This window comes from Neltuma alba, unplaced genomic scaffold, assembly GCF_004799145.2.
Source record: "Neltuma alba isolate B1F8T4 unplaced genomic scaffold, ASM479914v2 tig00011667_pilon, whole genome shotgun sequence".
NCBI lineage: Eukaryota > Viridiplantae > Streptophyta > Magnoliopsida > Fabales > Fabaceae > Neltuma > Neltuma alba.
Window position 1 is genome coordinate 29,533 of NW_021636309.1, and position 27,512 is coordinate 57,044.

At 36.1% G+C, this 27,512-nt stretch overlaps 4 protein-coding genes, 1 non-coding gene and 1 pseudogene across 9 annotated transcripts; 2 read left to right on the forward strand and 4 right to left on the reverse strand.

Moving 5' to 3' along the window:
• Window positions 1-1,598: 1,598 nt before the first annotated feature.
• Window positions 1,599-6,798, reverse strand: LOC114716452 (protein MODIFIED TRANSPORT TO THE VACUOLE 1). Its single transcript, XM_028901458.1, has 5 exons — window positions 6,162-6,798; window positions 4,880-5,626; window positions 4,300-4,455; window positions 2,387-3,313; window positions 1,599-1,952 (listed from the first exon to the last, which is right to left on the reverse strand). The coding sequence occupies exons 1-5, from the start codon at window positions 6,366-6,368 to the stop codon at window positions 1,911-1,913; spliced, it is 2,079 nt and encodes a 692-aa protein (XP_028757291.1). The 5' UTR covers window positions 6,369-6,798; the 3' UTR covers window positions 1,599-1,910.
• A 4,255-nt stretch (window positions 6,799-11,053) lies between these two features.
• LOC114716462 (aquaporin TIP2-1-like) lies at window positions 11,054-12,476 on the forward strand. The gene is made up of 3 exons (XM_028901468.1): window positions 11,054-11,238; window positions 11,399-11,649; window positions 11,908-12,476. Exons 1-3 carry the CDS (start codon window positions 11,112-11,114, stop codon window positions 12,274-12,276), a joined length of 747 nt encoding a protein of 248 aa, XP_028757301.1. The 5' UTR covers window positions 11,054-11,111; the 3' UTR covers window positions 12,277-12,476.
• A 1,538-nt stretch (window positions 12,477-14,014) lies between these two features.
• On the reverse strand, window positions 14,015-15,536 carry LOC114716461 (photosynthetic NDH subunit of subcomplex B 3, chloroplastic-like). Its single transcript, XM_028901467.1, has 6 exons — window positions 15,238-15,536; window positions 14,927-15,037; window positions 14,668-14,724; window positions 14,496-14,558; window positions 14,316-14,378; window positions 14,015-14,134 (listed from the first exon to the last, which is right to left on the reverse strand). The coding sequence occupies exons 1-6, from the start codon at window positions 15,460-15,462 to the stop codon at window positions 14,030-14,032; spliced, it is 624 nt and encodes a 207-aa protein (XP_028757300.1). The 5' UTR covers window positions 15,463-15,536; the 3' UTR covers window positions 14,015-14,029.
• A 112-nt stretch (window positions 15,537-15,648) lies between these two features.
• Window positions 15,649-15,722, reverse strand: TRNAN-GUU (transfer RNA asparagine (anticodon GUU)). Its single transcript has one exon. It is a non-coding gene; the product is annotated as a tRNA-Asn (tRNA).
• Window positions 15,723-16,268: 546 nt separating this feature from the next.
• LOC114716459 (tRNase Z TRZ3, mitochondrial-like) lies at window positions 16,269-24,857 on the forward strand. 5 transcript variants are annotated; one of them, XM_028901462.1, is made up of 14 exons: window positions 16,269-16,658; window positions 17,443-17,532; window positions 17,908-17,952; window positions 18,077-18,131; window positions 18,287-18,330; window positions 18,435-18,911; window positions 19,077-19,327; window positions 19,413-19,560; window positions 19,654-19,704; window positions 20,700-21,100; window positions 21,207-21,834; window positions 22,481-23,189; window positions 23,353-23,572; window positions 23,668-24,857. In XM_028901462.1, the coding sequence occupies exons 1-12, from the start codon at window positions 16,299-16,301 to the stop codon at window positions 22,796-22,798; spliced, it is 2,868 nt and encodes a 955-aa protein (XP_028757295.1). In that variant the 5' UTR covers window positions 16,269-16,298; the 3' UTR covers window positions 22,799-23,189; window positions 23,353-23,572; window positions 23,668-24,857. The 5 variants fall into 5 exon arrangements, with proteins under 5 accessions (XP_028757295.1, XP_028757297.1, XP_028757298.1 ...); XM_028901464.1 differs by having other exon boundaries at window positions 23,671-24,857; XM_028901465.1 differs by having other exon boundaries at window positions 23,353-23,558; window positions 23,671-24,857.
• Window positions 23,721-26,370, reverse strand: LOC114716457 (protein JINGUBANG-like; annotated as a pseudogene).
• Window positions 26,371-27,512: the final 1,142 nt, after the last annotated feature.

The following is a 27,512-nucleotide window of genomic DNA, read 5'->3' on the forward strand; positions in this document are numbered from 1 at the left end:
AGAACCGAAAGTGTGATGCAAATACAAATATTTAACAAGATAAGAAATAGTTAAATACTCCAATACACATCATGTCGACGGCCAAAACACATGTAGACCCCACCAACACATCTGTCTTCGGTTTCAACTCCTCTCTCTGTTTGGTGCAACTGCAAAGCTTGCAGGCCTAGATTTTGTAGGACGTAACGCAGGATTAAATTTAGGAGGATCATACTTCCCTTCTTTTTTTAAAACAAATAAAATTAATTATAAAAATTGTAAAAAATATTAAATTTAATCTAAATAAAGTGTGAAAATTTGCCTCCCTTAGTTTCACAAATCATGGTCAGAGACTTAGAGCATGTGCTTGCAACTTGATAAATTGGTAATATATTTTAAAGTTTATTTAATACTTTTGTAATTCATAAAATATCATTATATGTAATTGATGTATAATTTAACAATTCTTGTTCAATATATTATGTTGTAGGGTTAAAATGTAAATCTATTTGTGAAATATTTGGCCATGATCGCTCAACATCATAAGCTTTTTTTGGACACAAAAGTATATGCCAAATTTTTAAAACGGTGCAAAAATATCATGGTCGAGATGTTGACCACTTATCAAACATATAGGTCAAGAAAATAATACAAGATATGTTCTTAAAATGTTGCAAAAATGCTATGGTCATGAAAACTTTATATGTATTTTTATACCATTTTGAAAAGTTAACAGTATTTTTGTATCATTTTCTTGGTTGACATGTTTGTTAAATACTATCTCCGGTCCTAATTATAAGAGCCAGTTGACTAATTTGAGGAAATTAAGAAAGTAAGTTGAGTTAGTTATTTGTCATAAATAGGTGTTGTCTTTCCTAAAATATCATTGCTAATCAAGTGTATTGACTAGAACTCTTATAATTAGAAGGGCTACTTTGAAAAAAAATGTATAAATATGAGAGACAAAGTAAATTGGGGTCTTATATTTAGGACCAAAATAAAAATCAAATAGGGTCTTATATTAAGGACCAGAAGTAGTAGTCTAAGTTAATTAAGTTAACAATTGTGATATTTTTGCACCAGTTTAAGAAATTCATGTGTACTTTTACACCCAAAAATTCAATGCCTGGTGCCCCAAGCAGAAAGCTGCATGAGTAAATTTGCCCCTCAACCTTATATTTTGTTACATTACATTTCATTATATTGCTAATGTTTTTTAATCACCTCTTGGTCTAGTGACATCTGATGTGCCCTTAGTGGCACTTGAATTCGCGTTTGATTCTGGCCACTTGCAACTTTTTCTTAACAAAAAGTAATGGTTTTTAAACAGTAGAAGGCGTGTTGGATTATGACTTGTTGATGGTCAATTCCAGCGTGGCAGCAAACTCTCGTCAAGTGAAAATCAACGTTGTGATCGTACGATCAAAACTAAAGTCCAGAATATTGACTGCTTTCGTGACCAAGAAACATAGGGCAAAACAATGAGTATGACATTGATAATATGAAGTTTGAACCATCCGTGTAGGGTTCAATGGGAAGAAAGAAATGAAATGGGAAAGGGGGTAAAAGTTCTAATTCTATTGGCGCCTGAATTACAGCTGCAAGAACTCAACTAATAGCTACAAATTTTCAGGAAAATTGAAATACCACACAACATTCCAATGCTCATTTTCATCTATACAGAAAGCCTGTAATGCCTAACTTTCAAGTCCGACGTTTGCTCATCTTATTACTCTCACGTCGCCAACATGGGCAAGTTCAAACGCCATCTAAAATGCCTTCCTTCATATCCAACACTACGCCATAGATATCAATTTGTCAAATCCATGGGAAGTTACAATGCTGTGCCATGGATATCAATGATTGGTTCATGTTGTCGAATCCAACACTGCCATTGATATCGTCCGCCACCAAAATCAGAGTTTGAAGTTTCAAATCACTCTCTTTGGATCACGAGCAGCAGCAATATGGTCCTAAAAACATGAAACAAGAGGGTCAGGAAAAACTACCAAAAACCAGACAAAGTATCTATGGCAATATAAATTTCCAGTTCATCCTTAGATTGAAAAATTTTTCCCCTTATAATCACAATCTGCTTCACCAATAAAAGAAAAGCACATCCTAACAGTCATCCAGCCCTGACCAGATAAATTACAGATGCTGGGAGCTTCTATCAGCTAATAAGGTTTCTGATACCACCTATTCTTTTACATTACAGTTCTGAACACCAGACTAAGTTGTTCGGTTATAAAGATGAATCGCAAACTGTAGAGGACTAATTTGATTCAAATGGCCCAACTCAAAAAAAATTTTGATTCCCCAGAGCAACAGTTCAAAATATACATTTGCAAATTATAATCCTTAAATTAAACACCAATGAAAGGTATAAGTAAATACGCCTACTTACAGAGATAAAATCAAATGCTTTAGTTTCTTCTTTCTTTGAATTTTTGATCACTGAGCTAGGGGCTTGAGATGCAAAATTTGATTGAAATAAATCTGGCAGAGGTTTTGTTCCCTCGGCCCCACCAATTTGAGCAACACTAGCACCATGCATGTTTACATTATTAACGTGTTGGAAATTAGCCATTGTTGCCAGGAACTGCTGCTGAGCCAAAAGGTTTCCTATGGCGCCATAATTATGCGACTGAGTAGAATACAGCTGATTCATATGGTTCGTCATAAGACCAGGCTGAATACCATAAGGAATATGACCACTATGAATGATGGGATTTACATTGTATCCATTTGCTTGAGAGCCCAAAATGCCACCTAAAGCGTTGTCAGGGTGGTGGAGGCTAACATGATTATTTAAAGTTGTGGCAGAATTTAATTGCTGCTTCGTACTTGAGGTATTTTCTTCAATTGATAAATCAGCCATTAAACCACTGACAAACTCTTTATGATTCTCTTGATCAGAATTGGAAGACAAAATGTCGAAAGTTTCAGGCTTACTTCTATTCCCAAGCACATTATCAACCTGTTTATCAGAAACTACCATTCCTGAAAAGAGATCATCTGCATGTTCTTTATTCTCATTGGTATGAAATGATACATCAGCAAAGGGATCTTCTTCATTTTTAGGTTCACTCTCTTGGACAGAGCCACCAAAATCTCCAAATATGTCATCAATTAGAGGTGTCGGTGATGTAAAATTTGCTACATTGTGATCATTAGAACCCTTTGTAGAATCATCCTTTCCGTAACAATCATTTGGATCACCCGTGTCTATCAAGTCAGGCATCCCAGCAACATTAGCACTCTCATCCTTCTGAGGGTTCTCTGAATTAGTGGCAGAGCTGTTAGGCTGGTCTACACCTAGGAGACCAAGAACCTGTTCATTGAAGGGTCAAGTGCCAAATTAGAGGCAAAATGCTAACATTGAACTCAGAAAAAGCTTCTTAATTCATAAGCTGTCATTTACTAGGCTATTCTTATTAATTACAGACATTACAAGCAAAAATTCCGTTATTAGGCTACTTACTAAAGGGTGATTACTTCTTTCTCTAAACTTAAACCAAGAAACAGAGTTGCCAGATATTTTATGATTTACATCAGGTTCGAGAGACTGAGGATTCTTTGCAGTATGAATAATTTAGTAAATAATAATAATCTAATGAAATTTCATGGATTCATGTCTTTTTTCTCATTAGATGCCACATGTTAATAATGTGGGGCATTTGGCAATGCATTAGACATACCAAATAAAAGGCAACTTCAAGTGTAAAAAGTACGTGGATGTGATAACAAAATAGCACATAAATGCTTTTAGATTTAAAAATAAATGGCATATAAATGGTCAAACACTCAGAGTCTGAGAGTAATTACACAAAGAAGGAACTTTTTTGGCAATAGCAGATATAAGGAGAAAGAAATAAATCAATACTCAGTAGTCAATACAACACATTGACATATTTGAACAGAACTTTCTGGGCTAATGAAATTAATCCTTTAGATTCTTTCAAGACACGTTTAAATGTGTTGTTTATATACGGGTCTGTGTGTACATGCACGTGTAAGTGTATGTGTATTGCGTCATGCTGCATCACTTTGTCTGTTTTGATGGCACACGTCTTGTGTTTCTTAGTTGCATATATTAACATCTTTTCTGGTAGAATGTAATGATGAATCAATCTAACTATAGGATTTTCAGCCAGGCCTATTGCACAGATTTCTGTACTTCTAATTACAAATTACCGGTCCTGGTTATAAATTTTACACATTCAGAAAAAGATGCCTAGTATAAATGAATGCAATTAAGAATTTAGATCAACATAACATTAAACTCTGGAAATGAGTAAGAACATGCAGTTATGTTACCTTGTTAGCCTTCTCCCTCAAAGAAGCTTGAGCAGATTCTGAACATCTTACTACCACATCTTTATTTTCAGTGAAGTAAGATGTCACAGGTGAAAAATGATCATCATCTTTTTTCCTAAGTATGGATTCAAGTACACAGACAGCCTTCATACGAACCTGAAATACCATTCCCATAGAAGCTAAGAGCTACATCTATCAATCGGTCTTGTCTATGTATAAAGTAGCTTTGGCATACATTTAAATGCCAACAAAACTGATAACCAACAAATCAATGCTTTCACTTGCCTGTGTACTGAAGCATGCACGTATTTGTAATACATGGAAAAAGGGCATAGATGTTTACATTGAGATATGTGCGTAAAACATTCATATTTAGAATTAGTTCCTCAGCCAGAAAAGAAATGTGCAAAGAAGAACTTTATTGTGATCCCAAACTACATGCAGTTAAAAAGGGGAAAAATAAAAAAAATTGAAGTTTAGGAAAGGAATTGTCCAATTGCAAGTTTTTATTTGTGCGATTGTCATGACTATGCATATGCCAAATTATACTTCCACAGAAACATCAACATAACCAACATACCTGCCACATGGGAGATTGGAGCTTCAGTTCCAGTGCATGACTTAGAGCAAGGGGATCCATCTTTGCAGCCTCTTTTAGGAAAACTTGAATGGCATCTCGTGTGGGTTGAAGACGTACACCTCCTGAAGTAACAATCGTCTCTAGCAACCTAGTCTCTCGTGTTTTACTCTCTAAATGACTTGCATTGGAATCCCCATTTGATACTTCCATTTTAATAATTTTGGAATCCTGGGACCAAGGACCACTAGATTGATTGTTTGATCCAAAAGTGCTTTGACTTCCATTATGATATTTAACTGGTTGATATATCTCACCATGTTCTGTTTCTACGCTCAGTGACCTTCGAAGATTTGGACTTTTATAGCTTCCGGTTTCATTCTTCATTAGTGAACGTCCCTGTGTTAGGCTACTAAGTCCTAGCTTGATTGATGCACTTCCAATTTCAACCACCTCACTGAGAAAGGATTTCTTACCTTCTGATGGTGTTTCAAAGTTTGCATTCCCAAACCCTTGTATCCGCCTATTATTAGCTTCAGGAGGTGATGGCTTGTTGTCTTCCTCAGAAAATATAGCAGTGATAGCCTCATGAGCAGTGTCTCGCACAGCCTTATTTAGTGCATCACCTTTCAAAGGATCCGGCTCTCCCTTGTAGTGAAACAGCTGGCGAACTGCAACTGAATGTCTCTGCATTTCCCTTCTGAACTCCACACCTGATTTTCCAACTGCATATTTTATCAATCTTAAAGCCTGCCAACATATATAAAGCAAAGAAGTAGATCTTAATGAGTTCAAAGATCAATGGCATGACTTCTCACTTCTAAGGCACAATTTAAGACACCATCCCCTCAATGCTGATTCTTTATCCTTCCCATTATCGCCTGTCATTTTCCCCATCATAATAAATAGAATTGAGCTACCCAGGGCAACCACTCAGTTTAGAAATAGTGTGTTCAAAGTAGAGTGACACAAATAGTTAACTATCCAGTCTCAAATCTTAATGGAAGATTAAACCGCTGTAGAGAAGGGAAATAATTTCTACAATCAAGGCACTCAAAGTTCAATCGAAAACCTCTTGTAACCCCGAGGAAAAACAATAACAACAACAGCTGCAGCAACATTGCAACAACATGAAACCGAAGAAAGAAATCTCGTCCCCTTCTCTTAATCAGACATTAAAGAACTCTAGATTAAAAAGTTCAACCGCGAATCAGCCCAATCCATCACATACAAAAATTTGACCCCAAGTTTAGCAAGTAAATAAAAATCTTAAGAACAAATGAACCTTTTGTTTTACAATTGGGCTCTTATGCTCGAGCCGCTTCAAGATGAATTCTGAAATCTCTTTCACAATGCTAACATGCGAAGACCGCAGAAGTTCGCAAATTTCTTCTAATTTGTACACCGGCGTAACTTTGTCTTCGTTGGACGTAGCTGAATCAATCAACCGCGACCTCCAATATGATTCCACCGCTCTCCGACTCGAATCCATGATTTCCAAATTGGTCCAACAGAATTCGCCCAACCCACTAAGTTAAATACAGAGAACCAAGAATCCAAAGGCGATTAAATTTCAAAAAATGTTAACCTTCGATCCCATGCAATTGCAACCCAGTAGGATTGATATTCAACAGCAGCAGATCGATCGTTAAGAAAGAGAGGCGATTAAGAAAATGAAACCCAGGACGCAGAAAGGAACCTGGAATCTGAGAACCCGAGATTTCGTGCTAACCAAGCGTTAAACGAATCAAACGGAGACCGCAATGTCTAGGAAATACATAAAAAAGTCACAAGTTTCACGATGATGGGACAAGAGAATAAATGAAGGAAAACCAGCAACACGGAGAGGTACAGATCAATGAAACGATGATGAAGAGAACGTTTTGCGCCTTTACGCGCCAGTATCGACAGTTTCAGGCTCCAAGAACCGATCGGGACTGCGCAGTCGGTGATTCACCAGCATGTAAGTTCAACATTGAAAGTTGACCCGGGAACGCTCGTTCAACGATCGCGGAGCACGTTAGCTAGGATCAAGAAATGGTGCATTTAAAAATTACTTTTTACTAACAGTAACTCCTCTAATTAATATACAATTTAGGTAAATTAAAAAATTTAGTTAAGTTAGTTAATTTTAATAAATACTCCTCCGGTCCTTATTATAAGACCTAATTTGATTTTTTATTTGGTCCTAATTATAAGACCCAATCCATTTTCTCTCTTATATTTATGCATTTTTTTCCAAGATAATCCTTCTAATAATGATAGTTTTAGCCAATATACTTAATTAGCAAGGATATTTTAGGAATAACAACACTTATTTATTATAAATAACCAACTTAACTTACTTCCTTAATCTCCTCAAATAAGTCAATTGGATCTTATAATTAGGACCGGAGGAGTAGATACTCTTCTAATCCTTAATATAGAAACCAATTATTAAATTAGTTTTGATCATAAATATAAGACTCATTTATCATATTTATCAATTTTCTTTAAATTATTCCTATAGATACTCCTTCAATCATAATCAAGTAGAAGAGGAAGAGGGTTATTAAAAAAGATGATTATGGTATTTTAGGAAAAACGTATCATATTTCTTATAATTAACTAACTTACCTAACGTTATTAATCTAATCAAATTAGTTAAATAGGTTTTATATTAGAGACCTAAAGAGTATTATTTTTCTTAAAATACTCTTACTAATCAAGTATCATTTGATAAAACATTTAATATGTACAACTATTATAAGAACTATCTTAGAAAAAATAAATAAATATAAAAAATAAAGTAGATAAGAATCTTATATTTAAAAACAAATTAAAAGCCCAACTAATACTTATATTAATGAGCCGAAGTAGTATAATATTACTTTGTGCCAAAAAATACCACTGCTTCTGGTAAATTTTATATTATGCATAAATATCAGGAGAATCATGTTTAAATTCCAGGACAAAGATGTAAATGTCAAAAAATCTTAATTGAATCTGAAATTATTTTTTACATCAAAGGACCACTAGAATTAAATTTTTGTTGCTAAATTACTAAAATATCGTTCATTCTTTGGGGAAAAAAAAATATCACCAGACCCCAGGCAGCTGTTGGAGTGATAACTCCTGGGCTTAAAAGGAATATGTGTGTGCATATTGTAGTCGGCGTCTAAAACTATTTATATTACTCCTCCGGTCCTTATTATAAGACTCAATTTGACTTTTTATTTGGTCCTAATTATAAGACCCAATCCATTTTGTCTCTTATATTTATGCATTTTTTTAAGATAATCCTTCTAATAATGATAGTTTTAGCCAATATACTTAATTAGCAAGGATATTTTAGGAATGACAACACTTATTTATTATAAATAACCAACTTAACTTACTTCCTTAATCTCCTCAAATAAGTCAATTGGGTCTTATAATTAGGACCGGAGGAGTAGTTATTTATTTTAGAAAAATTGCCATAAATTATCTACAACAATTTGTCAACATTTTAATAAGAAGTTTCTATTCAGAGACTTGTTAAATCATAACTTGTCAAAATCAAATTAAAATTTGTTAATGTTTTAAGAGCAAGTCATCAATGTTCAAAAATCACAACTTCATCTAAATCCACATCACAACTTCTCGATAATTAAAAAAATAAATTGTCATAATATGAAGTCATGAATCACGACTTATCAATATTTTATCAACAAGTTGTCAATGTTAAAAATCACTTAAAAAACTTTGTTGAAATGACAAGTTCAATCAATGTATTAAAATAAATTTTGGGGGGTTTTTAGTTATGTCTCGTTCCAGTCCCAATCAATTTGACTTGTCTTATTTTTTAAACTTGATGGAACGCTGCAAAAAATAGAAACCTTACGGTAAGAAGAACCGTGGTATAATCTGTAATGTGAAACTTTTTGTTCTCTTTCGTCTTCATCCGGATTATACGTAAGAGATAAAATGAGAGAAGTTTGAATTTTTTTGACTAAAACACAAGTATCCTCTTATTAGAAGTAATCTTATTCTAGATATTATTAGGTACTAAATACGAGCACCTGAATGGGAATTTGAATTTTAGTTTACTATATTATAAGCGACTAATTTTTTTTTTTGTTAGATTCAACTCTATTGGTAGAGAAGTTTGAATTGAAAATAGTAAAACTTCTATTGGGAGCGAGAACATCTCAAGAGCCCCACCAATTGGGCCAACGCTTAATTGTTTTTCTGTCTAAACTTTTTGTCAGCCTAGTTAGGCATCCGCTCCTTCGGCTAAACCTTTGTTTTGCTACAAGTTGGGATCACAAGCCCATGCTGTTGAATTGCTGCAAGTTTTCTGAATGGAAATGACTCTCACGTATTATTCAAATATTTTTTTTTTGGGGGGGCCAATGAGTCATGACCATGTGTCTTGCATCAGATTGGATCCTAATCATCACTCTTCATGTACTTGGCACATAAAACCAAAATAAAAAAAAAAAAAAAATCAAACTTTTATGATAGATAAGCCTTTCACTCGTTGTTGATCATGAAACTCGAAGGAAAATACCCAGATTATTTTGTTTTTGACCCCTACATTTGCGCATAGAATGAGATCGGGCAACACCGGAAATCATGAAGGCCATGGCAAAATGAGGTTCACTGGACACTTGAATTACAAAACACAAGCATACCACCGTTCAAAACTACTCTTCCGTTCCTAAATATAAGACCCTTATAACAAGGGTCTTAAATTTAGGATCGGAGGAGTATATTATACTACTTCTTGTCCTTAATATAAGAGCTAATTGACTAATTTGAGTAGATTAAAAAAATTAGTTAAGTTAGTTATTTATAATAAATAGGTATTGTCTTTCTTAAAATATGTTTGCTAATTAAGAGTATTGGTTAAAACTACTATTACTATAAGGGCTATCTTTAAAAAAAAAAAGATAAATATGAAAGACAAAGTGGATTAGGATCTTATATTTATGATCAAATTAAAAGTCAAACAAATTTTTATATTAAAGAGGGAGGTAGTATCATCAGCCAAAAATTTATATCTGAATTCGCTGTCATGTGTAGTTCAAATTCGAATTGACTATTATGATCTGAAAAAACTTGGAAGGGAGGCAAAACTAGATGAAGTTAATCTATGATGCATGAACAGACAAGTAATCAGCTATTGGTTTTAAAAAAATAAATTAGATGTTCCTAGCTTATGAGTTTTTGATTAGTTTATCTTATCTAACAATGGTTGCCAGGTAGAGATTCCAATTAAATTGTGGCCCATAAACAGCAATTGAGACAAACATGAGCTGCTTTAATGGCATTATATGGAAAAGTCTCACCTTCTCTGCATCAGACATAACTCTTTGATGAGTTGGTGTGCTTAATCTAAATGAAACTTCAGGGTCGAGTTTTTTGTGCTGCTGCATTTTATAGTTTAGTATTCTTAAATAATTTCATCAACTACTATTTGCCATACATTATTCAAGAAATTCCACTATATAAAAATTAATATTTCTTACTGTTGATCCTCGCTCAAAAATTTGTTCAAAGACTGAGCTCAAAATGGTTGGTGCATGGATCTAACTGAACATTCAATAGCAGACATTTCAACTTCAATCTTTGTCTATACCATAGAGAATCAGTGAATCACATATGGGAAAAAACCGATCTTCTTTTGTGGTAAAGTTCTGTTTTGCATTACACAAACAAAGCCAAATATTTCTGTAACATGATTCATTATTTAAAAAAACCTCATTAATTTATATCCACTCATTTTCAATTCCCACTACTCTGCCATGTTTTTAGAGCACGTCTATGCTATATGTGGCCCAAAGCTATTCATGTCATCCACTTTCATGTTCTTTTATGATTAGTTGATCGAACACCACTTCTATCCCTATCTTGTATGCACATGGAGGAATAATTTACTAGCTTCCAGACATTTTTTTTTTTAATAAAAGCATGTTAGTGACAGCTAAGGTTGCCAGAAAATCCTGATTGGATGTGCATGGATATGTTGTAAACCAACCATATTCCATTCATTTTTTGCCTGGGCCATGTAACTATATTCCTTTTCAACTTCCAAACAAACATACACTACAGTGCAGTAATATTAATGAAGCTATGGTAAGTCCTTAATACTCTTCTTGGTAATTTCTACTATATATATATGTCGTACCAGAGAGGACTTTTGAGCAGCATTCCTTATTCTGAATATTTCACTTTCCTATCTTTTAAGGGTTCCCCTAGAAACTTCTGAAAGATGGCAGGCATATCTTTGGGACGCTTTGATGATTCTTTCAACTCGGCCTCCATTAAGGCCTATATCGCTGAGTTCATATCCACCTTGCTCTTTGTTTTTGCTGGTGTTGGTTCAGCCATGGCCTATGGTACTAACTGCTAACACTCACATATATCAATTTATGAATCCTCTGACAGGCACTTTGACTTTGAGAGAGATGTCTTGAAAATAAACAACTCAGCTTGTTCTTCTTCCTTAAATCCCTCGAAATTCTGACAATTTTGTTTGTGTTGTTTTGTGCAATGCAGGGAAGTTGACATCAGATGCAGCTCTTGACCCTGCTGGTTTGGTAGCAATTGCAGTATGCCATGGTTTTGCTCTCTTTGTGGCTGTCGCTGTTGGTGCCAACATCTCAGGTGGCCATGTTAACCCAGCTGTCACCTTCGGATTGGCTCTTGGTGGCCAGATCACCATCCTCACTGGTATCTTCTACTGGATTGCTCAACTTGTTGGCTCCATTGTGGCATGCTTACTCCTCAAGTTCGTCACTGGAGGCTCGGTAAGTCTTAACCTCAAACCATCCCTTTTCAGTCACTCTTTTTTCTCAATAAAATAGCTAACTTAACTATGCCAAAAGCTTGATCTAGTAATTAAGAATTTTCTTGTAAATTCCCTAACTTGAACCACAAGCTTCATGCAGAAAACAAAGAGGATAGTTACATATCATAGAAATCTGAATATGAAGCAAGAAAATAGTCTTAATCTACTTCGTGTTTGGCTCAAGTATGAACAAAAATTGTGATTTCTTTCTTGTCAGGCGATCCCCATCCACAGCGTAGCTGCAGGAGTCGGAGCTGGTGAAGGAGTAGTGATGGAGATCATCATCACATTCGCATTGGTCTACACAGTGTACGCCACAGCAGCCGACCCCAAGAAGGGCTCATTGGGCACAATCGCACCCATAGCCATTGGATTCATCGTCGGAGCTAACATCTTGGCCGCTGGACCATTCTCCGGTGGTTCAATGAACCCAGCTCGCTCATTTGGCCCCGCCGTGGTCAGCGGCGACTTCCACGACAACTGGATCTACTGGGTTGGACCCCTGGTCGGCGGTGGCCTCGCCGGTCTCATCTACGGCAATGTGTTCATGACCACTGAGCACGTTCCTCTGGCTAGTGAATACTGATTTGTTTTGAACCTGTGGGGCTTGAAAAAATTCGTGCTTTTCTGAAATAAAGAAAAGGAGGAAAGCCATCTTTCTTTTGATTTTCCTTCCTTTTCTTTTCCTTTTCTTTTGTACTGGGTCTTTTTGTTCTGTTTTGATTCGAACTTGTAAAGATGGTTGAGCTCCATTCTTCTTTTTCCTGTCCCAGTTCCACACTCATTGTGGGTAATGATCAGTTTATGTTTCTCTTTTCTTTTAACAATAAATATATAATTAAAGAAATCATAAAATATCAAATAAAAACAACCTGGAAGTGATGTCCATTTGCCAGTCGGGGATCATAACTCATTAGACTCTTTCAAATAAAGGCAGAGACGCATCCGATGACAATGAATATGGATTTGGCATTTTAATCACAACTACTTAATTTAATTTATTGTATTTCATTTGAATTGGATAACTTCACGTTTGAACAAAAACTAATATGTCTACACACACGAGCTCTTATAATTAGGATTGGAAGTAATATTTTTGAAACACCCGACACAAACAAGATCTTATAATTATAACCGGATATAGTACATCTTAGTTTTTGTTCAAACATGTCTACAAACGAGGTCTTATAATTAGGACCAGACATGACATTTATGAAACACCTGATCTTTAAAATTAAGTTTGGGCAAAATCCACTGAGGCAGCCAATTCAAACGCTCCGAAGAACATGGAGAAGGGATTAATGTAAAGAGGAAACCACCATCGGCAAGACCCCATGGCCAAAATAGAGGGAGAAATTTATTAAAAAAAAAAAGGAACAAACAAAAAAAACATGACAAGACATACAGCGAATCCAGAATTTAGCGTGGGCTTATGTTTTTCATCTGGAACACGATGATGATCGCCTGTCCGATTTCAGTATTCTGCTAAACACTAGACGATTTCCTGGCTCCAACATTAATCATATTCTCTAACTTCCAGATGGTGATAAGTATCATTCCTTATTATAAGAGCTAGTTGACTACTTTGAGTATATGAAGAAAATTAGTTAAATTAGTTATTTATAATACATGTGTTTTTTTTTTAAAACACCTTTACTAATTATTTGTATTAGTTAAAACTACTATTTGATAAAACATTTAATATGTGCAACTATTTAGTTAGAATTACTATCTGATGAAACATTTAAAATGTGCAACTATCATAATGACTATTTTAGAAAAAAAATAGATAAATATAAGAAAAAGTAAATTAGAATCTCATTTAGAACTGAAGTAGATGCCAAACCAACTCTTAAATTAATAAACAGGCGTATTAATTCTTTTTGAATTATTACAACTGGTGGGTTGGTACGTTCTTCAGGGCAAAGAACTTTCGTGATTAGTTAATAATTCTTCCGGTTAAGATCTCTTTTATACCGGAGGTAGTAAATAACTTCACAACTGCTCGAGATGGATCATTATTCATGGGGATATTGAGATATTGGTACAAATTACAGGTGAAGCTGTCAATTATTATACCCCCAAAATCCTATATAGAAATATTCGTGCAAAGTGCAGATGAGTTGCCACTTACTCCCCTTAACGGCCTAACCGAACCAAAGTTCAAATGGGCTACTTATGATTGTGCCAAGCCTCAGATTCTTCTGTTTTATTTCATCATATTTCTTGATTGAAGAGCCTTAAAACAGAAGAATACTACTCTTTATAACAAGTTTCCAGGATTTTCTTCATAAGCACCAATTACTACAAGAAAAAGCCCTATCCTTAATTGTTTTATGCTACTGAGTCTCAGGTGAAGACAATAACTTTTCAGCCTCTTCAGGAGATAGCTTATCATATTTCCACTCGTGCCCTTTCCATTCCGGTAGTTGTTGAACCACAAGCTGCATCCAACACATACAAGACAGTATTAAATAAATAGCATGAGAGCCAAAACAATCAAAGCGTTTATTTGCTCTCATCTATTAGAGCTATTCTTGTGTGATAAGATGAACCTTAAGATGAAAACTCCTATCTACAAATGATTAGGAATATTAAATAGTATGAGAGTCAAAAATCACAAACCATCCCTGTAGAGTCTGCTTGACCAACTGTTGTTTGACATGCTAATCTCCAATTCTTTGGTTTCTGAAACACCCATTGAACAGAATTATTATCTTCCCAAGACAATGGTGGGCTCAACAAATAGAACTTAAGGGGAAATTAAGCTAGAGACAAAATCAACATGAGCAGCAAAACATTTACCCTCTTAAGTTTTTCATTCTCTTTATCAGTGCGAGGGCTTAGAAGCTCCTTCCCTTCAATAATCTAGCAGCAATCAGCAAGTTAATCACTAGTGGGTAGTATGATCGCAGCCAATGTTACTAAGTAATGGAAGTTTTTCTTCTTTGAAGTTCAATACGAGTTATTTACCTACCTCTACCATACATGTTGCACACGTTCCACCTCCTGAACAATTTAAGAGAGGTCTTGCCTGAAAGAAAACATATGATTACAACTAAATTATAGTTTATCCTTGTGATTTCTCTCGAATTCAATTTACTCTTGTTATGCCATTTATCATTTAAGCATACAAGTTTAATAACGTCATATACTTGTAATTTAGCAAACTAAAATAGATGCATACATTGATTGCTGATCGATTTATATAAGGTGAGAGATATTTCAAGGCTTACATATGGTCCGTACAGATCAATATTGGCATCCAGCATTATGTTCCTGAGCTTCTGGCCTCCACAAGCCGTTCGATATTGCACATCTGGGGTTCCATCTGGGAGCAAAACAGACTAAAAACAAACCCAGAAAATGAGGATTGACCCAATGAGAAGAAACTGAAAATTCCAACATGATCATTACCTCCCCTTTTCTTCTGTAACAGAATTTTCTTTTACCATCAAGTTCTGTAATAGAAATTTGCTCTTTCTTCTGTAATAAAGTGAGTTGCTAACTTTCAATGTAAAATTCACATATACTCTCTCAGACTTACACTGACAAATGCAAATCCAATAGAGGGTGGTTCTGCTGGTTCAGTGTTCTGAGATTCCTTCTCTGGGACAGTGCCGACAGCTCTAATTGTGGCTCTGGCAGAGCTCGGACGCTTAGAGTTGAAAGCATTTAGAGATTTGTTAGCTTTTGTGGTGTTTTTCAAGTTTTGGGATAGTGATAAAGCGCATGAAGAGTGAGAGCTGAGTTGGAGATTGAGAAGTCCCATTTTTGATATTTTGAGGACAGGAAAAGGTTGGCTTTTCAAATTTGCCAAAGAAAGGATATTTGGCTTCGGTTTGCAGGAGAGATGCCATGTGGTTGCTTTTAGCCTTTCAGTACCTTATCGGATATGCCTGAAGAGATGGGCTGGGGAATGTGGATTGGAAGCGAAAAAACCAAAAACATTAGAAGACGCTAGAGGAAGGGCTTGAACCTTCGACCTTGTGGTTAACAGCCACACGCTCTAACCAACTGAGCTACTCCAGCCTACGGTGATTGCGCTTTAAACTAAATTTTTAAAACAGCAAAAATTGAACCCCTCTGCGAAAATTTAACAAACTGTTACCTCATATTAGTCAATGGCAAAATAGCCTAGTTGCCTAATGACACCCTCTTTATCTTTGTTGGCACAATCATGAATTCAATCCTACATGTTATTACTTTGACCAAAAAAAAAATCCCACACGTTATTACTTTTTTTTTTTACTGACATATGTTATTACTTATACTGAAAAAATGAAGTATATAATCCATCTTATCTTATTAATTATTGAATTTATAAACAGAACCTCATAGATTGGTATAATATAAATTGAATGGCTAAAATTTATTAATAAACATTAAGAAAATATTTTCTCTATTCGAACTTGGATTGTTTCAAAACGGACGGTCCAGATGAAATTTTAAAGCCGTGGGACGTGGTCCGTTGTGAGCTCCTCGATTGGATGTATGGCTGAGATTTATTGTTTAGCAGGAACCCGGAGACGTGTTGGCGGGATCTTAACAGGTTATCGTTGCAGGTCTAAAACCCTCCGGGCAGATTTAAGAGTCCGATGAACCACAATGCCCCAAGCTTCAACATTTCGCCTCCTTCTTCCCTCTCTAGCTCCCTTAATAACTCCTTCTCTTTCTTCTCGCTTATTTTTCAAACCTAGAACCTCGCAATCTCTCTTCACTGTTCTTGCTTCCTCCTCCTCTTTCAGACCACGCCGTAACGCCCCTTTCCGTCATCTTGGCCGCAGAAGCAGTAGTAGTACTAGAGAAACCAAAGACAGGGGAAAAGACACAGCAATGGAGAACGTTGACTCTGTTGGCTTCAACAAGAGAAGAGCTGAGGGTAGAGATTCAAGTGGTTTGCCTAAGAAGAACCTACAGTTGAAAGTTCGCAAGCTAAATCCTGTCAATACCATATCTTATGTACAGGTATTTCTTTTTGTAGAAATTGGTTACTTTCATATTGCCTGAAAGGATACTCCATTGATAGGTTATCCAAAATCTTTTCTGTTAGTATTGGATTGGCGGGGCAAAAATTTGAGCATTTGTTTTTAGGGTTCTACATTTTGTCATATGACAAAGTCTGAAGTTCGTTCATTAGTCTTAAATTTGATTTGGGTACTCTATGCAAATTGAGAATGCTTGATTTTAATGTTCACACTTCTTACTTGGGATGTCTCTGTCAGAAATTTACTCCTTTTGTCTTCCATAATGAAGAAAGCAGTTCTTTTCACTTGCAATTTCCCCCCTGATCTTGCATATTCTGTTTCGGATTTTGTAATGCTACTTAAGATTGTTAGTGGCAGCAAAGTTCTTGCTGTTTTAATTATGATGATTCTCTCACTCTCATAGAATACATATATAATATATAAGGATACATTTGGGCCTGGCATTTCTGCCTCCGGAAAGGAACTAAAAAGCTCCTTCCCTTCAATAATCTAGCAGCAATCCTAATTTTCTGGAGGCATTTGTGCCCCTCCAGAAAATTAGGATTGATCGAATGACAAGAAACTGAATTGTTCAACATGGTCAATGCATCCCCATTTTGATTTTGCAACAGAAATTTGCTCTTCTTCTTCTCTAACAAAGCAAGTTGCTAATTTTCATTGTAAAAGAGGGTGTGGTTCTGCTGGTTCCGTGTTATTTTCATTTTTCACTTGCAAGTTTTCCCCCTGTTCTCATATATTCTTTTTGTATTTTGTGCCGACCACAGATATTAGGTACGGGAATGGATACTCAAGATACATCGCCTTCAGTCCTGCTTTTCTTTGACAATCAAAGGTTTATATTTAATGCTGGAGAAGTAAGTAGTATATGCATGAAATTCTATGATACTTTTTTTCTTTTTCAATATAAAAACTGAATTGCTCACATTTTGCCTATTATTTCTGAGGGGCAATTTTTCTGTCTCTTTTTCCTGTTGGGGGACTTGTTTCCAAGATCTTAGAAAGTATAAATATATTTTTGGACATTTAGAGAAAATGCCTTTCCTTGGCCTTAAGGCTTAAAATTAGAGGGTGAAAGTTTAATGTATCACTTGAATCTGAGGAGGTGATATTTGCGAATGTTTTGGATAATATAATGTAACAAGTTATTTTTTCTATTTTATATTTGTCTTTGGAAACTTGATGACCACCTACAAGCGTTCAATAAACTAATTGTATTTTATGCATTTAAGGGACTGCAACGGTTTTGCACAGAACACAAGATCAAGTTATCCAAGGTTTGATAAATATGGGAACTTGACGTTTTTCCTTCTCAGAATTGTTATTTTACAATTGTTAATTATCAGCATGCTAACATAGTTACTCACAATAAGTTTCTTTCAATCTTTTATATTCCCTCAGATAGATCACATTTTTCTTTCTCGTGTCTCTTCAGAGACTGCGGGTGGGCTTCCAGGTCTGTCTTTGACATTTGACAATGTAGTAGCTTTAGTCGTTATTCTTATCATTTGTTACCTGTTTTAGATTAGCATCTTCGATAATATTTTGATTGGTGATCCAAACAACTTTTTGTTGAGTCTTAAAGTACTTATTATAGTCTTCAATGCACAGGCTTACTACTTACTTTGGCTGGCATGGGAGAAGAGGGGATGACTGTAAGTAACCAATGAACTTCATTACCATCCATATCTTATTTTCATATGGAATGTTGCATTGTATTTTCATTTTTTGGTGCTTCATAGTCACTGCTATTTTGCAGGTCAACATATGGGGGCCCTCAGATCTTAAATATTTGATAGATGCTATGGGATCTTTTATTCCCAATGCTGCCATGGTTCACACAAGGAGTTTTGGTCCCATCTCCAACACTGATGAATCCACCATTCTAGGTCAAAATAAGTTTTCAGATCCTATTGTTCTTGTTGATAATGAGGTGGTCAAAATATCAGCCATTATTTTACAACCAAACCACTCTGAAGGTTCACCCTTGGTAGCTTCAGCGAATCAATCACAAGAGAGGATGAGTCATAGCCCAGAGCATCTTGGCTCATCCAACATCTTAAAACAGCCTACTGGAAAGCCTGGTGATATGTCTGTACTATATATTTGTGAATTGCCTGAGATCAAAGGAAAGTTTGATCCAGAGAAAGCCAAGGCCTTTGGTCTTAAACCTGGGCCAAAATATCGTGAACTGCAACTTGGGAATTCAGTGAAATCAGATAGGCAAAATATTTTGGTAAGTCCCAAAGTTGAAGCGGTTCATTTACCAGAAGCTAGGTGGAAGTATTGGAGAACAAAGAAAATGAGAACTTGGGACATATTTCAATGGCTCAAATATGATTTAATTTATTTATTTTGATGTTAGGCCCACTTTAATGTGTAATTTTATCTTCCATAACAGGTTCACCCAAGTGATGTCATGGGTCCCTCAGTTCCTGGTCCCACAGTCCTTCTCGTTGATTGCCCAACTGAATCACATTTGGAAGCATTACTGTCCGTTCAATCACTCTCTAGTTATTATGCTGATTCCACGGGCAAGAGTGTCACGTGTATAATTCATTTAAGTCCTGCATTGATGATTAGTTGTGCAAATTACCAAAAATGGATGAAGAAGTTTGGTTCTACACAACATATCATAGCTGGGCATGAAAGGTTAGCTGCTAGTCATTTTTAAAAATGCTTTCTTTTTGTTCACTCGCTGTGAGTTATTACTCCTTGATTATGAAACTGTTTTCAGGAAAAATATAGAGATTCCAATTTTGAAATCTAGTGCAAGAATTGCTGCACGACTCAATTACTTGTGTCCTCAGTTCTTTCCTGCACCAGGATTTTGGTCCCTTTCAAATCATAATTCCTCAATATCAGATTCTTCTGCCTCAAGGGAGGTTCGTTACAATGTACTTACTCTGTGTTTTTCTAGAGAATGGTATTTAGGATGTAAATGAACTAAAATATTGTTTAATTTGGTTCTCTTGTAGGATTCTATTTTGGAACTTTGTGAAACCATTTCTGCTGAAAATCTTCTCAAGGTATGAAACATTTACTTGACTCTCCGATAAACTAATTTGCTGAAGTCTCGCATCATAAAATTCCTGGAGTTGTTGCATGGGGAAAAAATCCTGGTGTCTAAGGCATTATTTGAATGAAACCATGTCTTTCAAACTTCCAATGGCTAATGACAAGATTGTTATTGATCATTCTTCTGAATTGGAGTCTGAGAAGCATGAATTAATCCATGTCTTTTAAAGTACAAGTGGCTAATGAATAGATTTTGTTGATAACTTTCATGAAATAAAAACATATCACCCCTGAAATGAATAATGATTATCACTATTGCTGCAAACCGAGTCTTAATAATATCATTAAATTTATAAAATAGAAAATTTAAGCAATTTTCTTCTGTTTTTTTCTTGGAAGAATATTCCAAGAAAGAATATAAGAAACCTATTCTTCATGAAAACCTTGGGAGGGTGGTTTTGATGTTGGACTTGCTGGGGAAAGGGGTTAATAAAAAGAAATAGAAGGGAAAGAAAATGTGGAGAAATAGATAGAGATAAGGGGGGAGAGGAAACAAGTGGAAAACTAAGAAAGGGAAAGAGAAACAACATGAACATACTTTATTCTATTGTTCAATGGCCTCTATAATTAGAGGTTTTTAGATGGAAATTAAAATTACATGCTCAAGCCAATAAAATAAATAGTAATTGAGATTATTCTTTATATGTGCCTTAATTGATGCCTTAGAAAGATAACCCATATGACTGACCATTTGACTCTAAAAAAATCTCTTTTCTTCATCAAGTTTTCTCATGGCCCAAGCAAATTATTAAGGTTCAGGACACTTCCATTCTTAAGACATGGTGGTTCAATGTCCTTTTGATAATAATTTGTTATCTGATCGTAATCTTCTGCTTTGCCTTTTCTTCTTGCCGTATCTCTAAGGCCGTGCTACATTTGATGCCTTTATGAACAAATAGGAGGCTTCTGCCAACAGGTTTCATAAATGTCACTCTATGTTTTACAGTTCACCTTGCGTCCTTATGCTCATCTTGGGTTGGATAGATCTCTTGTTCCAACTACTATGGGTACCTCAGAAATCATTGAAGAGTTACTCTCACAAATTCCTGAGGTTGTTGAGGCAGCCCAACATGTAAACCAGCTCTGTTTGAAGTCCAGTCAAACAAAGGATGATACTCCTATAGCAGATCGTAAGATACTGGTTGAAGAGCCATGGCTGTGCGCAGATGGTGTTCCTAGTTGTTTGGAAGATATAAGAAGAGATGACTTGGAGATAGTTCTTCTTGGAACCGGTTCATCCCAACCATCTAAATATCGAAATGTGAGCGCAATATATATAAATCTTTTTTCAAAAGGGGGCTTACTCTTGGATTGTGGAGAAGGAACATTGGGTCAACTTAAAAGAAGGTAAGTCTGAACCTTTTTTTTTTTTTAATATTCCTTTATAACACTGTACTTGTTTGAAGATTTAATCTAATTATCTAACATATGTCGGTTGATATCCTGAAAACAGGTATGGTGTAGATGGCGCTGATGATGCTGTAAAATCTTTGAGGTGTATTTGGATTTCTCATATACATGCTGATCACCATACTGGCCTGGCCAGAATACTGGCTTTGCGGCGTGATTTGTTGAAGGGGGTTCCTCATGAACCAGTGCTTGTTGTAGGACCAAGGCAGCTCAAGAGATATTTGGACGCATATCAAAGACTTGAAGATTTAGATATGCAGTTTCTCGACTGCAGGCACACCACAATAGCTTCGTTTGGAGCTTATGAAGATGGTGGACCAGATAAAAATGATAATGAAATGACTGCACCAGAAGTTGATTCAACTTTGTTTGCTAAAGGATCTCGTATGCAGAGCTATTTTAAAAGACCGGGTAGTCCAGTTGACAAGAATGTGATTTATCCTATCATAAAGAAGTTGAAGAGGGTTATGCAGGAAGCTGGTCTGGAATCCTTGACTAGTTTCCCTGTTGTACATTGTCCTCAGGCATTTGGTGTTGTTCTGAAAGCTGCAGAGAGGGTTAATAGTGTTGGGAAAGTAATACCTGGTTGGAAGATTGTGTATTCTGGGGACACTAGACCCTGCCCTGAGTTAGTAGAAGCATCTCGAGGTGCTACGGTTCTTATACATGAGGTATGTCTTTTACCTTACTGACTGTGAAATGACGGGAAGTGTTAAGTGAGTGCTTTTTATTGAGAAACAAGGTCCGTTGGGGCAAGTCACATTAGATTCAAATATGCTCTTGCCCATCTTCTCCGAGTGGGAATCGCAAAGAAAGTGATTTGCTGGCAAGAGCAAGAGTTTGTTTCTGAATCATAACCATGTTATGCATTGCAGGTCCAATGGCAACACGTAAGCTTAAAATCTTGCAGTTTTTATTTCAGGTCGGCGAATTATTAACAAAACTACTAGGGGGCATCCATGTGATTTAGCTTTTAGTCTCTAGTTGTAAAACTATAGTTTTCATCGCCTAACTACAATTTTCAGACTCGGGGCTCATTTTTTTCTTGCTTTAATTTGTAGTTCAGCTATTATTTTGATGTAAAAAATATATATATTTATATGACGGGAACAGGCCTGTTCAGCACCATTCAAGCCATTTCTACTGTAGTGAATTGAGTCTAAGAATATGGTTATTATCTCACAACAACTTCATCTTCGATATTTTTAATGGGGTCCACCTTTGATTCCTTCATGCATTTTTTTTGTGATTAAGTTACCTATCTTTTATTGATCGTGCCCATCAATTTCATGTTAATTTTTTGCTTCTGATATGCAGGCAACTTTTGAGGATGCTTTGTTGGAGGAGGCCATGTCAAGGAACCACAGCACCACAAAAGAAGCTGTGGAAGTGGGAGACTCAGCTAATGCATACCGAATCGTGCTTACTCACTTCAGCCAAAGATACCCCAAAATTCCTGTATTTGACGAAACACACATGCACAAAACTTGTGTTGCATTTGACATGATGAGCATCAATATAGCAGATTTGCCTGTGCTTCCTAGGGTTCTTCCGTATTTGAAATTGCTTTTCAGAGACGAAATGATTGTTGATGAGTCTGATGATGTTGTAGATGTTGTAACTACAGCTTCTTAATGAATGCATTTTGAAGTTATTGGCGTTGGTTAAACTCACCGAGGAGACCACTATGTTATGACATTGGATCATTTATGGTTAGCCCAACTGCTGAAAAGATTGATCATGAGACTTGGTAATCTTAATGTGCTGAATCTACTCAACACTTATATAGAGCATGCCGTTTCAGAGAAGGTTTTGGCTGCAAGCGAGGAAGTTTCCTTAAAAATTTAACAGGTGGACTGCTAAGATTTTATCCATTTGGAAGTACAGTAGAGTTAGAAGATTGATGATTTTTGCTCTCATTTACCATTTGTGGGTAGAGAGGAATGCTCAGGTGTTTAGAGATGTAAAAAGATCACCGACTGCATTTTTCAACATATTCAAACGGAAGCTAGATAGAGAGTGCAAGGTAACTGTCATGGCAAGGTTTCTCATGTCAATAGAGAATTTCTCAATTAGTGCAAAATTTTGTTGTGACCAGGAGGGGGTGTGGCTATTGGTTAATTGTCCTGTTCAAACATTCATGTTTATGATATGATGATTGATAGTAAAAATTTTACTATTTACAAAAGCGGCATGAATACAGATTCTTTTTATGAGAAATTCCTTTGGTAATCGGAGCAGCTGTCGTGCTTGGTTCGCCCAAAACACACCAAAATCAACCATAATTGGGTATTGAACATGTCAGATGTTTCACACTGGGGGGGAAAAAACCAGAACAGAAAAGAAAAACAAGGTGTGAGGTTGACTCTGCTGGAAGAATGAGCTAAAGCTCAAGGTATATTTTGAAAGGTAAAATTTCATCATATATCTCTGTCCATGGCAAAATTAGTAGCTCAAATTACATTAAGTTTGGCAATTACTAACTCAATTGTTTTCATTTTTAGGAGGTATTAAACTCATAACCTTTCACTTATATGAGAGTTTTCATACCATTAGGCTATATGATGATTGGCTCATGGAACTTTTTGAACTTCTTTCAAAGTTCAAAGTACTTGCCGCCCTCATTTTGTGGTGAACATTGATTGCTATCCCACTTGTTGGTTTTTGCCACACGCCATTGCTTCAACACTCCATCAAGGCTTCCAGTACAAACACTACAAGTATCCTCACTATCTTCGCCAAATCTTCCTCCTATAAAAGCTGATATACACCTAATTGGTCCTCTATGACCAGCCAGAACTGCTAAACACGTGTGTTGACCATCTTGTTCTCTTTCCCATATCCTGCTCGTGGAATCTGCTGAACCGCTCACTACATAGTTCGCCACACTGGCTAAGCACAGCACTGCGTGTGTATGGCCTTGGATTGAGCCGCCGTATTGGAGTTGCCCAGCGAACCAACCCTTTAACCAGAAATGGATGTAGCCGTCGGAGCAGCCACCATACAGCACACCTCCGTCGGAGGTTAGAGCCAAGGCTTTTACCGGTGAGCATTTCGCATGTAGTGTTACTGTGAGGGAATGAGGCGTGTCGTGGCTGCAAAAGTTCCGACGCCAAACTCTGACAGTTGCATCATCGGAGCCGGTGTAGAGAACCCCGTCGTCGCCTACGATGACGGCGTTGATGGGCTCAACGTGTGCTTTTATGGTCTCTATGCATTTCAAGTCTGAGATTCGCCATACTTTTACTGTTTTATCAATGGAAGCTGTGTATATAATGTCCTCCGCTGTGTTGACCGCCATTGACGTGATTTGCCCCTTATGCTTCATCTGTCAAAAGGCGAAAATGAACTTATCACGAAGAAGAAGGCTCTCATTGCAGAAAAATCTTAACTTTTAGGTAACCAGAGATAGAAATTAGTTATCAGAAGAAAATTGTGAAAAAAATATGAACTCAGTAATAAAAAAATATGAAGTTAACATCGAAGAAATTAAAAGCAATGTGAAAATTACATCCAACATATTTATATGTGTATTTTTATCCTTTTCTTTTGTTGTGAAACACTCTTTATTCTCACAAACTATGAACAGCGCATGTCTTAGCTCCTGGTATATGGATGTGTATCATAACTCATTACATTGCCATTTTGGCTATGAATTTGGCATCAATGAAAATATTCTAAGATGATTGGATGAGCCTTCATTGTATATTCACAGCGGAAAATTAGAATTAATGATCTATATATATATATATAGTAATAAATAGAGTGAATCAATAAATGCAGAAATCTATGGCAGTGACCCTACCTCTTCCCACAATTTATAAAAACATTGTGTAATGTTTGTGACAATTTCAGCAAAACTCTGTCACCCCTTTAATTAATACCCATCCAACCTATTGAATGAATGTTATAACAGAGTGCCTCTGTACTTGTGAAAAGTGAAGGCTAGTTTTTCTTAAGGATTGTTTGATCTTTTAAACTGGATGGAGATCAACATTTGGTTTGTAAAGGAACTATTACTATCAAAGTTCTATACAATGGGAAGATTGGTTAAGGGTACTTCAACTTTCTTTGTAAAAAAAAAAAACCAAGGCTATGGTGCAAAGACTATACAAAAGAAGTAACTAACTCAAAGCAGTATCCTCACATATATAACTATGTAGGATTTGTCTATAATGAAGTAAACAAATGTATTTGAGTGTGATTGATTTCATGTTGAAAATTATTCTAACATTGTGTTTCGTTTTACGCTGAAAATTATTAGGATTGATAGTTTTCAACGTGAAACCGAATACACTCTAAGATATATCTATTCAGAAATATTTTAATTTATGACAAGAAAATATAGTTTATCTAAAATGTTATTAATAATTGAAATATTTTGCATATTTTTGTGATACATGGAGGACGAAAATGATGGTTTGAATTTAATAACAAGACATGAGTTAAATCAATTCCGTGCTAAGAAAGAAAAAACCGTATCCCTCTTTACTCTTGAGCCTGCATGCATGCCCACTTATATCTACTATCATAAAGAAGCACATGAAAGGTTCCAACACCCAACACCAACATTGTCAACAAAACCATAAATGCAAAAGCTAACCTAAACCAGAAATCAAGGGCGTCGTTACACTTACTGTCTTGTCTCTGCCGAGGATGTAACTCCGAACGGATCCAACTTTCTTCGGGATTGTTCCCAAACGAACATGCTTCAAAACCCTATCCCATGTTCTTCTCCAAAGCCTAATCTTTCCATCTCCATAGGCTGCAAATACTGTATCATTCGACACCTCTATTGCCACCACTCTGCAAGCCTTGGTTCTGAGCTGTCCACACTCTGTGAATTCTGGAAGCTTCCACACCCTTATCACATTTGAATCTGAACCAGTGTAGACCAATCCATTATTTGACAGTGAAATGGACAGGATCTGACCATCTTTTCTGAGGACAGAGGAAGCACAGTGGTAAGTGGTTTGTGGTTCTTCAGAATCAGAAAGCTTTGTGTTTGTGGTGCGAGGATGGAGAGGAGAGGAAAGAGGAGACGCCTGGAGGCTCCGGGAAAGCGTAGGACACGAAAGGCGAGGCGGCGAGTGAGGGAAATCTGAGAAAGGAAGCTCTTTCGTGGAATGGCTTCTCAAGAAAGTGGTTTGAGTAGAGCTTCTAAAAGAAAAGGATGGGGTATCATCAGTTGAGTTGGAAGAGTCCATTGAGGCCGTTGATCTTGTCGTCTTCTTCTTCTTTCTTTCAATACCAAAAGATTCTTCAAAAGTGGTGGTGATGGTTATGAATTAAAAGTGGTGCTAGGAGTGGGGTTTGTGAATGGCGTGTGGTATTATGGCAGAAGCTATACGTTGTGGATGGTTTAATAAGCAATGAAGATTACAGCTACGTCCAATGGCTTCCATGTGGGCCATTGCTTTCCTTTTTTTAAATCTAAAATTTTGCACTGATTTCCATGCAAAAGAATGTTAAACATCCTTACGGTGACAAGTTTGACAGATACGGCTACTTAAATTAAATAGATTCATGCATGATCACATCGTTACTGATACTGCAAGAGTGAATTATTGTTATTGTACCAGATGCAGCATTGGTATAGGACAAAATGGAACTTTTTCCGAGATCAGGAGATGTGAAAAAACACATATCTAACCTGCTGGGATTATCTTAAAAATGAGAATTCCTTGAACAAATAAGTGAGTGGTAAACAATAATACATCAATACAAAAGAGCAATGTTAATTCCTCTGGTGATGGGAACACTCTTTTAGATACATTGAGCCCATCATTTAAATTTCAAAGAATGAAAGGGTGTAGAATGTAAAGTAGGTGACCGTGAAACTGAAAGGGGGTTCATTTGAAGAGGAAATGCACTTGACCTGGGGAATGAGAATTGATCAGCTAATAAGCCCATCTTAACCCCATGTTTGGTATGCTAGAGGGGAAGGAAGAAAAATTTTAATAAACTCGATTTGAAAAATAAAAAAATATATAATTATAAAATTTTGATAAAGAGAAAAGGTAAGATAAAAAAAAATAAGTAAAATTAATTAGAAATTTTTAAACCAACTTTTTCAATTTTTTAAATAGAACTCGTTAAAATTTTTTCTCTTTTTCCCCGTCATTCCCCCTCATATCAAAGGGGAAGATGATGAAAGCACCCTATTCAAAGAAATGTGAATAGTAGACCCTACTCTACTCTGAATTACCTCATGACATGATAACTTAAGCTTCACATTTATTATAGTGAGTCAAGTTTCATTCTTAAAACGGCTGAACATGTGGTCGCTACCTCACCTTCGAGCTTCGACGCAAGATCTGCTTATAAAATTACCTTTTCGAGTGCCATT